This window comes from Neophocaena asiaeorientalis, unplaced genomic scaffold, assembly GCF_003031525.2.
Source record: "Neophocaena asiaeorientalis asiaeorientalis breed wild unplaced genomic scaffold, Neophocaena_asiaeorientalis_V1.1 scaffold191, whole genome shotgun sequence".
Taxonomy (NCBI): Eukaryota; Metazoa; Chordata; class Mammalia; order Artiodactyla; family Phocoenidae; genus Neophocaena; species Neophocaena asiaeorientalis.
In genome coordinates this window covers 1,974,462-1,987,122 of record NW_020175105.1, presented here as the reverse complement: position 1 = coordinate 1,987,122, position 12,661 = coordinate 1,974,462, and the positions used below count along the sequence as shown (strand labels likewise).

At 51.4% G+C, this 12,661-nt stretch overlaps 1 protein-coding gene across 1 annotated transcript in view; it reads left to right on the top strand.

Annotated features, from left to right (window-relative positions):
* The window catches only part of GRB10 (growth factor receptor bound protein 10), a 194,245-nt gene extending 184,016 nt beyond the window's left edge, over positions 1 to 10,229 (top strand). The window contains exons 17-18 of the mRNA XM_024764363.1: positions 5,019 to 5,112; positions 7,384 to 10,229. Coding sequence (XP_024620131.1) covers positions 5,019 to 5,112; positions 7,384 to 7,530 — 241 coding nt within the window. The 3' untranslated portion in view covers positions 7,531 to 10,229. The remainder of the gene's footprint in view (positions 1 to 5,018; positions 5,113 to 7,383) is intronic.
* The last annotated feature ends 2,432 nt before the right edge of the window (positions 10,230 to 12,661 follow it).

Below are 12,661 nucleotides of genomic sequence, written 5' to 3'. Positions count from 1 at the left end.
TGAGTCATAGTCATATAAGTTTTTCCTGCTTCTCAACCACAAAGGGGTTTGCTCATGTTATCCTCTAGAGCTTGTATTGTTTCTCTCCTCCCTTCCTTCCTTCCTTTTTTTTCATGATTATTTCCTCCTTTTTCGCTTGTTCATTTTTGTTTGTGTGTTTAGATCCCAGGTACATTTCAGAATTTATTTATCCTGGTGCACTGTTTAAAGATGGATCTGATTTTTTTCCCATGTGGCTGTACAGTTGTTCCAAACGACTTATTTGAAATGTCACTTGATCATAGAACAGTCCCTTTTAGAGCCTTAGAGATGACCCCTCCTGACTACAAACGAGACGCTGCGTCTCTGAACTTTCTGCCTAAGAGAGAAAAGCCTACCCTCCAAAATTCCTCTCTTAGTGATGTTCTTTGCCTGTAGGTTTGTGTGTGTCTCCAGGGCTTCAAGGACAAGATGCTTACCCATTACAGCCCTAAATCCTATCCAAAGTGAGCCCTCAGATGTTCTTGTGGTGTCCCATTTACCGTAACGTCTGTGAGATTCGTTCCAAGGAAGCCAAGTGGGTTTGCTTACCAGGTGACGTAAGTCATAAACCGATAATTCAAGAGGCGAGTGTGAGTAGAAAGGAAAGGTGCTTTAATCAGAAGAAAAGCCAGCAATCTGGGGAGAAGGTGAACTCATGTCCTAAGACCAACTCTGAAGATTCTGCTCAGCCATGACAGTTTTTAGAGGGAAAAACGGTGACAGGTGGAGAGGAAGAATCCCAGTGAGTCATCGAGGCAGGAGGTTGGGTTCTGCCTCCTTCTCCATTGCATGCAGACTGACTGATCCTTCAGATGTTGTCTTGCCAAGTGATCTGCCTGCAGTATTGCCGAGGGGACTGTTGAGGGTGGGGAGCCAGTCATTTTTTAACTGCTTCATTCTTCATTCTTACCTCTTTTCATCCAGGAAAAGAATCATTAGGTTAGACGAGGCACGGTGTGCGTTCAGGGGAGCATAGGTCAGGAGTTAGTTTCAATTGCCTAGTGATTCATTCCTGTAATTAGGCTCTTTTCACATTAGAGGGGGACAGAAATGGGCCAACAGGAAAGGGGCAAAAGAGCTGCTTTTGACAATGCCAGAGAAGTGAAGGTTCCACAGGACGTGTCACTTGGTGCCGTGGCCACAGCATCCCTCCTGGGGCCCAGGGCGGTGGCACCTACATCCCTGAGGGGCTGACACATCCAGGCTCAGGAAGGGGACGCGGGGGACCAGTGTGTTTTGAAGAAGCTTCCCCAGTGGTTGTGAGCTCAGGCCCAGCCGGCCTACTTTGCGTGAAAAGGAGCCGTCCTCGGGCAGGGGAGCCTGGGGCGGACAAACCGTGTTTGTCTTTCAACTTTTCCTGCGGTCTAGCGCCAGTTGGCGAGGTTGCCTCTGTCCAGCCTTGGTGAGAAGTGCGGGCATCCCTCTGCCAACTTTGTTTCTCTCTGTCCTCCCTGGGGTCTGAGTTGCGTCTAAGGTTATAATTTTCAATCCCAACATCCGGCTGTTGGCGCTCTAGCAAAATCAAAAGGCAGGGTGATGGGACATCGCCTGAGGTGTTACTGCAGTGGTGCCACGTCGTCCGTTCGTCCCCTTGTTCAGGGCGGAAATGTGCTGGGAAAACAAGGTAAATTAAATAATCAATTCCTAGTCATTACCCCGCCCTGCAGAGGTAATGGAGGGAAGCCAATGTAGAGAGTCAGACAGCAAGCAGAAAACGGCGCTGGAAGGCAGGCCATAACAACCGTTACAAAACACTGCTTCCTAGACCTTTAGCCTCAAATCACTGATGGAGCTGGGGTGAGGGGGGCTGGAAAGAGACAGCAGAGCCTGCAGTCAACCCGGGAGGCGGCTCTGAAGTCCGCTGGGTCCGGGCAGCCCCCCGCAGGTGACCTGTGCGTGCGTGCAAGCACGGGTCTGTGCACATGTGTATGTGTATGCGTGTTGCGCTCACACCCCCAGGCCTGCAGGGCCTGCCGCGGGGCCGCCACTCGCTGGCTGCCCCCTTCCTTCCCTCCTTCCGCCGACAGCCCATCCCAGAGCCTGGGACGGAAGGAGCTTTTCAAGGGGCCAGTCCCGCGCTGTGCCCCGCCCTGCGGATCCTCCCCCGGGGCTCCTGTCGGGACCTGCGGCATTTAAGGCTCTGTGCCCCCCGTCCTGCCCCTGCCTCATTCACACTCAGGGTCAAGCCCCGCCACTCCCTTGTTGTCCCCTGTGCCTGTCTGTCGTGAGCTGGTCCCTCTGTCCGTGCCCCAGGCCCCTCCGCTGGGTGGAAGGCAACGTCTTTGTCAAGACTTGAGTTCTTTGCGGCTCTCCCTCCCCTGGGGCAGAGCGGGGTGCCGTCCCAGGGCTAACGCAGCCAGCTCAGAAAAGCGTAGGGTGCTCACCGGCCACGGAGGAACCACCTGCGCACTTGCTCCTGCTGTGCCGGCGCTCCTCCCTGGTTTCTGCTGGCTGTGTGACCTTGGAGAATTTGCCTGACTTCTCCGGGCCCCGCTGCCCTCACTGTAAAATGGGGACAGTGACGGCTGCTGTGAGTCCTGAGCGAGGCAGTGTGTGCAGTGCCAGGACCACCACACACCGGAGCTGTGCTATCGCTCTGATCTCCCTCAGCCCCTTTGTGCTTTCGTGACTGGACACGTGAGCCTTGGCTCCAGTCCTCACATTCCTCAGCACTTTCCTTCCGTGCTCCATTCTGATGACCTAAGCAGAGGCATCCGTGGCCTGTTAGCCCCCAGCCTGGGCTCTGCAGTAGCCACCCCCCGGCCTGCCCCGAAATCCCTGCGCCTGTGCTTTGCTGGTGGCGATCACCAATGCCTCCAGTGTCCACACTGACTACACAACAGCCCTGAGCGTGTAGATGGTCCTGCAGGAGAGGCTGGCAAGGCAGCGGCCTGTGATCTGAAGCTCCCGAGTGTCAGATCCAGGAATCTCGCTGACTCCCAGGCCCTACGCCCTTTCCTCCGTGTGGACGACCGTTAGGCAGGACCTGTAAACCCAAGCCGGCGGGGCAGCCTCAGGATCTCCCGGGTCACACCCCATACTGGAAGGCAGGCGGGCAGCGTCTTCCTTGGGGCTCAGAAGGAAGCATCAGGAGATTCATTGAGGGCTCAGGTGAGGAAGCACAGCCCCAGCTTCTCCTCCGGGAAGATTGAGCCCTGCCCACCCCCAGGTTTCTGCTAGTGAAACACTCGGAGAAAAGGGCGCAGACTGGGAGGCGCAGACGCGCAGCCCTGCCCAGGAGAGGAGCTGGCCCTCTCGACTTCCTGCCCTCGGGCTCCGCCGACGCCGAGCGGATCACACAGGGGCCCGGCTCCAGCTCCGAGGCCCCATGTCTCCCGCCCGCCTGGCCCAACAGTGCAGTTGCATCCCGGTTCACACCTCCAAGGTGTGTCCTGCAAAATGCTATCAAAGAGGGGCTGGTATGTAATAAAAGATGCTGTAAAGAGTCAGGTAAGATAGGAAAACTCATGCTGGGGCCCTAAGGGAGTCAGGATGACTATCTACATTCTAAAGCCTCCAAGACATCCTGTAGTAAAATAAACCGTTTTTACCTTTTATAACGTGGGATTTCCCAGGCTTATGTAACTGCCTTCACTCTGACATTACAATCTAGAAACTGATGGTTTAGCTGATTACCGCCATTTGGTGTCTAATACCTTTAAAGTATGTTTCCTCTCAGGCCATTTCTACTTTGTCTCTGGGGTCAGGACCTCTTCCTTTCTAAAGAATAACTTGGTCTTCCCGTCTCCATAGTGGCTGCACCAATTTACATTCCCACCAACAGTGCAGGAGGCTTCCCTTCTCTCCACAGCCTGGCCATCACTTGTTATTTGTAGACTTTCCGATGTAATTTCAAAATGTAGAAAATTTGCAAGAATCGTATAATGGATTCTCCTGTATACGTGTTACCCAGGCACCTGAGTCGTGAACGTTGTAGCACCTTTGCTTTGTCATGTTCTCTCTCTCATTTTTTTATCAGAACCGTTTAGGAGTCAGTTGTAATTATTTCAATATAAAATTTCTAAAAACAAGGACTTCTCTTAGGCAGCCACAGTATCATTATAAAACATAGGAAATTAACGTGAATGTGGTTCGGTCACCTGACATGCCACTTAGATTTTACCAGGGGTCCCTGCTGCATCCTTCATCACCAAGGAGAAGAACTTCTTGGCCTCAGCACCGCCCTGGACCCGCACGTGTCCTGTCTTCCTTTGTGTCTTGACACTTGGAGGGGCGAGTGAGGACAGAACGTGCCGGGTTTGGTCGTCTGCTCACTCCCTGGAGGTGACGCTGGGTCACCTTTAGTGCATCCCATCAGGAGGTGCTGGGGTGGATTGTCTCATTCCTGGTGGTGGTAACGCGAATACCTGAAGGTGGTATCCACCGGGTTTCTCTATTGGAAGGTTACTGTGTGTCCCTCTGTCATGAATGTTAGGCAGTAGATGCTGAGACTATGAAAATATTCTGTTTCTCATCAAACTTTGATGCTGGTTTCAGCATCTATTAAAGATCTCCTTAATCAAATGGCCAAATAGTGGTTTTCTAATTCATCATCCGTCTCTGTTTATTTAGCTGGCTTTCTGCTCTTAGGAAGAGCTTTTATTCCTCCCCTATGATTCATTTATCACACCAGTGTGGACTCATGGATTCTTGTTTTGGTCTATGGGTTATAATCTGTCCCTTCTGTTAATGTACTTGGTGCCCAGATTGGGCCACATTGCCTCTTGGACCAGCTTCCTTATTTTCTGGCACAAAGTATACCAGCGTCACCTTGTACCTTCCCTGCCTCAGCCCTAGAGGTGCCATGTCCCCAAGGAGCCCTGGTTCCTTTCAGTGGAGAGGGACAGAAAGCACGGTCTGGATGAGGAGGGTGGCCTTGCTCTACAGCTCACTCAGCTCCCGAAACCTCCTGAAGCATCATATACACATATATATTCATATATATATTGAGTCTGGACTTTCTGAATTAACAGTCAATTGACTCTTTCCATTCCCAGGCTTTTTCTCCTCCGTGACAGCCAGAGTAATCCAAAGGCATTTGTCCTCACGTTGTGTCATCATCAGAAAATTAAAAATTTCCAGATCTTACCTGTAAGTATTGATGTTTTTCACACTACTTCGTATTCTTCTGTGTGCCGGTTTTGTTCTTAGCGCAATTTTCCAGGTCTGGACTAAGCAGACTGTGAAACAGTAAACATCAGACAGTTTCAAGCTCACCGGTGAGATCCTTTCAGGAGTTTCTTGAGAGGTTGGTTCTTTGAACTTGGGAACGGTGTTTCCCTAGAAGAACACTGAAAGTAGTGGCGTTGTACTGTGGCCCCGACACGGCCGTGTAGCTCATAGGTGCCCCCGAGACAGCACCCGATGGGAAGAGCAAGGTCGGGTGATGGGCAGACACAGAGCAGAGCTGTTAGCCCAGGACCTGGTGCAGGAACGATCACGTGTGGCTGTGCAGACGCGTGCCGTTGGCCATTTAATCTCAGGATTTGTCTGATTTGTGCTGGTATGGACCAGGGGGACTCAGGAAGCCTGTAGAAAACTGACCCGTGGCCCCCAAAGAGAAGTGTTAATCCTTCCACTGGGTCCTTGGATCAGAAAACAGATTCTCCCTTTGAACAGTTTCAAAAGCCTCATCATTGAAATGATGTATTTTTCAACACCACTCTCTTTAAGAATGATGGTTAGATTTGCCAAATGTAACTGACCTCTTCCATGTGCCCAAGTTCAGATTCTAGTTCACGATTTGGGTGTTGTGTGGGAGACAGTTGTCAGCACCTCCGAGAATGCGTAGTCCCGTTGGGGCTGAGATACACAAAATGAATACCAAATGTGTTATGTACACTGTACGTACAGATGTGGTGGTATAGAAGTGGTCAATTCTGCAGGTAATAACAACTCCCGTGAAATGTTTCCTCTGGAACCCGGACCTGGGAAATACGCTGCTGAAAGAGGGTGGCCAGATATAACTCTGTCGTTTACAAAGTGAAGGCCTGAGAAGGCTTGAACCAAATGCATCCGTTTCACATAGTGGGACCTGGCGTTTTTCAAGGGTGCTTGAGCCCAGGACTTCATACCGACTGTCTGGAGAGTCGTGCAGACACAGGAGGTGTGAACGAGAGTGGGAAGGGCAGGCAGGACTGGCTTTGGTGACCTGGGGGCAAGCAGCCTGCCTGGCACTGTCTGTTGAAGTCGCTTCCTGCTGTGCCCGATGCCCTCACTGTATAAACGAGGAAAATGAGACCCTCCCAGCTCTCAGTGGCCTGTCCTGGACCACTGGGAGGGACAGACTGTGGGTTACAGCCCAGGCTTCACAGATTCCACAAAACATGGTAATAAGCAAACCTGGTGACTGTTTTTCACGGGAAAGCGCCTCATCCACAGTCCTTTTTGTTTTCCTGCTGCGTTATATTATTGACCAGATGTTACTCTCTTAGCCTCAAATATGAAATAAAATGAAAAAGTACTGGCCAGCAGAATATGTAATACCATTGTCCCAAATAACCCCAAATCCTAGAATTATCAGACGGACAGGAACTTGAGAAGTGTAGCAACGAGAATGCAACCTCAGGGCTTAAAGACAGGGTATGGATGTGCTTGGGGCTGCCGAGTTTGTGGATTAAGAAGTGGTTCTTAGCTTATGCGTCGACACAGGTTTAAGGCTCACTTCCTCGATGTGAACAGTGCAGGGCAACTTTCCTGACCGCAGTGTATTGCAGTCATTGATCTCAAAATTCATTCAGTTAAAATCGATGTGAATTCATTTCTGGGAGATACTGTAGATGTCCTCCATTTTAAGAAAACTAGCTACCAGATATTCCATGACCTGGGCCAGGTTCTTCTCCTACATGATCTCATCAATCCCTTAGAGTAATCCAACATTTGCTTTGTAATAGAGCAAAGTGAACGTCAGAGGGGTGAAGGAGGTTGCCTGGGGTCCTACTGTGAGAGCCCAGGGCTGTGTACTCTTACACGAGCATGCTGTATGCGTGGATACCCACAGGTTAACTGGTCAACCTCACCCTCCTCCTCCATGGGGTGTGCTGAATGCGTGGACATTCACAGGCTAACTGGTCAACCTCACCCTCATGAGCACGTGAGCCAGGAGGAGCTTGGGGTTCTTGCCCATGACCAGCTCAGGAGCAGGGGACCTTCTCTGCCCGGCCGCTTAGGGACCTGGCAGCACCCAGCACAAACCCCTCGCCCCCTCACCTCCTGCCCTGAGGTTTTCTAGCTCACCTCGCCAGCTCCATGTGTGTCCCTTAGAGCCTCACTACGGGTGGACAGCACTAATCCTGACTCTGCGGACTGTTTTGTCCCAGAGCTGTGGCCTCTGACTTGGCAGGTCTTCTTGTGTCTCTCTAGTGCGAGGATGATGGGCAGACCTTCTTCAGCCTTGACGACGGGAACACCAAATTCTCTGACCTGATCCAGCTTGTTGACTTTTACCAGCTGAACAAAGGGGTCCTGCCTTGCAGACTGAAGCACCACTGCATCCGCGTAGCCTTATGACCTCAGGTCTACCCTGGCTGCAGGCTGGAGGACGCTGACACTGGAGTGAAGAGGTCTGTGCATCGTTCAGAACACACATCTGTCTGCACCTTGGGGCTCGGAGCAAGTTGGGTGCGTTCGGCGCTGACCGACCACGATCGACTGGTTTGTTGGACTTGACGATGATTTGCTGCTGCAGATCCAGCAGGGCCGCGCCCCTCTCGCTGGCCTCATCGGGGAGGTCGGAAGACAGCAGACTCGAGAGTAAACTGGAATGATGGTCTTGGCTGGGCCATGGAGGCACACAAGCTGGAGAGAAGTGATTGGAAATGAACTCTCGCCCTGGAATAATCTTGACAATTAAAACTGACATGTTTACTTTTTTGTATTGATCCCTTTTTTGCACTCCTTGTTTTCAATATTGTATTCAGCTTATGGCAAGAGGGGCCGTGGCTTTTCAGTCTGCGCAAGATGCAAAGACAGTTGCGAAGGGGTAGCCCCAGAGGCTGTTTGCAGAGGGTGGTACCCACCTTCTGCAGGTCACTCCCAGGCAACCGGCACCCTAGCCCTCCCCAGTTTCCTTGGAAGCTTTTTTGATACAAAAGGTGTTCCTGTGGTAGGCACGTGGCATGCTCTGTGGCCAGGCAGGCGGCCCTTCTCATGCGGTCGCCTGACTCCACGTGCTGTGCCCTGCACACTGCAGGTGGCTTGTTCCTTGGAAAACACCACGTAGTTGGCCGCAGGCCCGCCTGCCTGAGACACAGTGGGTACCCACCACCCACCCATGGTGGACACCAGGCCGCCTGGCCCAGCTTCAGCCCTTCCAGCCTGTTCTAGGACCATCACTGCCTTACCCGCTCTGCAGTGGTGCTGGCCTGGCAGGGCTGCCCTCCCTCCTCCAGTGGATCAGAGGACCTAAGAGGAAGTGGCACCTGATTGGTCTGCTTCCGTGTCGAGTGGGTTTCCATGGTGACAGAGATGGAGACATTGGAGAGGGCAGCCCCGCAGCCCAGTAGGGGAAGGTCTTGCTTGGTGGCCTCCGTCCTGCCGATGGCCCCGAGCCAGCCCGTGCAAGGCGGTGGGTGGCCCGTCGGCTGGCCCAGGTCAGGAATCCCTCACGGCAGTATCGGCTGAGGACAGGTTACCAAGACAACTCTGCATCCCGCTCCAGGAGCTGAGTCAGACGGTGGCTTGCGTTGTCCCCGTCTCCGCCCTGTCCCCTTAGCCGAGTCTTCCGATGTGAGGGTAGCCTTGTCTCTGCAGAGCAGGAAAGGCTCCCCTGACAGGCAGGCAGACCACTTGGTGAAGGACGGTTTCTTTTCCCCAGATCACGGTTGCCACGCTTCCCTGGCCCCTCTGGCCTGCTGGCCACTGGATCCCCTGGACCCCGCCCAGTGCAGCACTTCCCAAGGGACACACATGGCTTAGGACACAGTGACACATACCCGCTGTACCTCAGTCTGTGGTATAGACACTGTATGTTAGTTGACTAGCCACACTCTTACTTGTTTTCCGTGAAGTGTCTACTTAGACAAATGAAGCATTTTTAGTAAAACATGTTTTTAACCATGAATGCTCAATTGCGTTGTTATTTTTTGGTTTTTCACTTTTTTTGGTTTTTCTGTAGCCTGTTAATCTTTCCAACTGTTGACAATTAGGTCATTCTCCAAGTCATACCTGGCAGCCTCCTTCCATTGGAGGGACTGATGCTCCAGTTACACCATTAGACATTTTTCTCTTCACCGATTGGAGGTAAAACCTTTAAAAAAACAAAAATCAAGCACACACACACAAAAAAAAAACAACAAAAAACACCTCTCCAATTTCTTTTTTCTGTTTACATAGACCAGTCTCCACCAGTGAGATGACTCACTCCCCCCTCCAATAGACAGCTAGTATCGGCAGTATTGCATATTTATAAATATACGTTTTATTTAAAAGCAGAACTAAAGCTTGACTCTGACGCACAGTTCTGTGTGTACTTCCTGGCCGCAGTGAACTGTCACAGAGAGTGACCCTCCCGGGGCCCCAGCCACCTCCCTTGTACCGGGCAGCTGGGGATCCACCTGCAAACAGGCAGCCCCTGCACGAAGCAGGCATCCAGCCAGGCCAGCCAGGGGCTGAAGGACATTCGACTATTATTTTTGTATTTAAATGACATGAATGTAAACGGGACAGCTCAGGGTCGTTTTGGAGCCTGTTGACTTTTTAATCTCTGCCTGTGATTTTCTGTTCTAAATGGAAACTCCGTGTAGCAACCTGGTCTGAATTGAGAAGGAAAACGCCAAATGCTTTGGGGATTCGCGCTAAGTAGGAGAGCTCTGTGACCTTATGCGTTAGAGTTCCAGAACGTTCTTCCGTCTGCTAAACCTTGAAGAAGTATGTGCCTCAGTCTAGATGTTTTGTCTTCTCTTTTCTGCACTTAAAACCTGAGGGTTTGACCCATTGGCACACCTTTGAGGGAGTGGGGCTGGCTCGCCGGGGGCTATGATGTCTCAGTGCCACCTGCAGTGACCATAGGATGGCCTGATGTGTAGGCGTTTTCAGGGATTGCAGAAGGGATTAACTGAAGAGACAAAACCTTTATTCCATGTGCTTTGCTCCTTTCTGTACATAGCTGTTCGGCTCATGAACCGTTCAGGTATTTTTGTACAAATAAGGGACTGATGTTCTGTTTCTTGTCATTAGAAATAAACATAAATACAGTGTTCTTCATTTTCTATTGCTTGTAATGTCTGTTTCTGTACTTAAAAGCCCTCGGGCTGGTCAGCCAACGAAAATCTTGGGAAGTGATTTAGGATATGTTAACAGCGTGCCTCTAACCTGGCCGAAAACTAGTTACAGAGGAACGGATGGGATGTGCAGGCTGGCGTGGCCCTGCCGGGTGGGCCCCTCCTCGCATCTCCTCTGCAAGAACAGAGCCCGCTGAACGCTCCAGGAGGAATCAGCTCCCCATTCAGGTGTAGCAAACACCTCAGGAAACTCGGAAAACTCATATTTGTTCACTCCAATGGCACGTTTCCCACCGCAGTGAGACAGTGACGGTGCAAGAACCTGGATTTTGCAGTCACACAAGAAATGGGCAGAGAGAGTAAGGGAATGGATGCCCTGCATCTCTGCTCCCACAGGGCCTCACCTGGGGGTCCGAGGGCATCGTCACATAAGCCACCCTTGGGCCTGACTCGCCTCCTGGCACCCCAGCCGAGGCAGAGAGTCTCTTGTCGTGAGCCAGCCTATGGCATTTTGAACTCTCCTATCACTTGTTTTCAGAATGTGGGTCCTCGGTTTCGGGGAGCTCATCCCTCTAAGGCAGGCTGCCCTTAGAGCGAGAACAATAATTCGTAACTCCCTCCTCGTGAAAGGTGTGGGTGGGGGTGCTGGTGTGTGAATGTGTGTAGGGTGTGTGGCAAGGGCTGTGTGTGTCCGCGGCGTGGGAGAGGAGAAGCCAGCGTGCCGTGTGGGGCGCAGGTGGAGGGGCGTGAGGAAGGTTGGGCGTGGGCAGGGCAGGTGCGGAGGCCTGTGAGAGTCTGTGTGGCGAGAGCGCACGGTGGCGGGATGTGCAGCGTACAGAGATGCGCGACAAGGAAGAACCCGCCGTTCCCGTCCTCCCCGGGGAGGAAACGCTGGGCCAGGGTCCAAAACGTAGCAAAGGCACGACTTACTTTAAACTTGATCTCGCTGCCTTGATCACATTTTTTATTGGTTTTTTTAGAAGCCATTTTGAGTGATTTGTAAAATTATAAGAATTTTTTATGATAAAAGCGTTCACTTGGGAAATGTAAACAGGAAAATATCCTACGGCCTTGGGTTTTAGAACGGTAAACTCATAGCCACTCTTCTCATCTTGGGAATTATACAGCATTAACAAGAAGGACAGGAAACAAGTGGGAAATCCATCCTTGGCAGAACTGGGAACATGGAAGAGGGGCTGCTCACCAGGGTGGGTTGAGACCAACCCAGGGCAGGAGATGCTGGTGGAAAATCTGACTGCAGAGCTCAGCCAGGCCCGCAGGGGGCACTCTAGGAAGAAGGACACAGCTGGAAGGGGCACTACAGACCCTTTTGGGAAACAGCGAGACAGGCATGGGGTCCATGTTGAGTTACTGGTGACATTCCCCCTCCACCACCCCGGGGATGCTGCGTGTACTTTCAATCTATAAATAGATCCAAGTCCTGTTTGATCTCTGAAAGGTTTCTTGAATTACATCTAAATATATTTGTGTTACATCACTGCAGGTCTTTTTTTTAAAGACAGCAATTAATGTGTGTTAGGTCTCTGTCATCTGCCTTTCATAAGCTTTCCCTTTTCTCAGAACTTCTAATTCTCATTTCCATTTGGTGTGCGTGACCATCTGTCCCGTCGTCCAGGTCACTCCCAGTGTCCAGGCAGGAGGGTTCCTCCCTGAGCTGCTTCCAGCATGGACCCACTACCAGGGTGTTTCTTTCTCTCTCCCATTTCTCTTCGGAGCCATGCTGGCTTTCCTTGCATATATTCCTTCATCTCCTGTATCACTGCTTTGAGCTTTGGTGAACTCATGGTTGATTTTTAATTCATGATACTAGGTTTGGTTGCCATTTTAATCTATTCCATGGCAATATATTTCTACTGAATGCTCTTTACCATTTTTTTTCCTACTCTTTTCTCCTTTTGTCTTGGGCAGCTTCACAGAAGATCAGTGCTGGTTCCATGAGGAAGGTGAGTTCTTCTTGGCCGAGTCATTTATAGGAAGTTTGTGTGGGAAAGAAAACAGGGGTCGTGTCTGATGCTAGCAGGATATAAATAAATAAACGCTATTTATTTATAAATAAGCACAAAGGGTCACGGATGTGAACTCCAAGACCTTGACAACATAAGCCATCAAGATTGGGCTTCCCCGGTGGCGCAGTGGTTGAGAGTCCGCCTGCCGATGCGGGGGACGCGGGTTCATGCCCCGGTCCGGGAAGATCCCACGTGCCGTGGAGCGGCTGGGCCCATGAGCCATGGCCGCTGAGCCTGCGCGTCCGGAGCCCGTGCTCCGCAACGGGAGAGGCCACAACGGTGAGATGTCCGCGTACCGCAAAAACAAAAAAAGATTGATCTTCCGATCTTCCAACCAGCTCCTCTTCCCATTCAGCCTCCCACACCTTCAGACAAATCTCCCCAAACGATTGC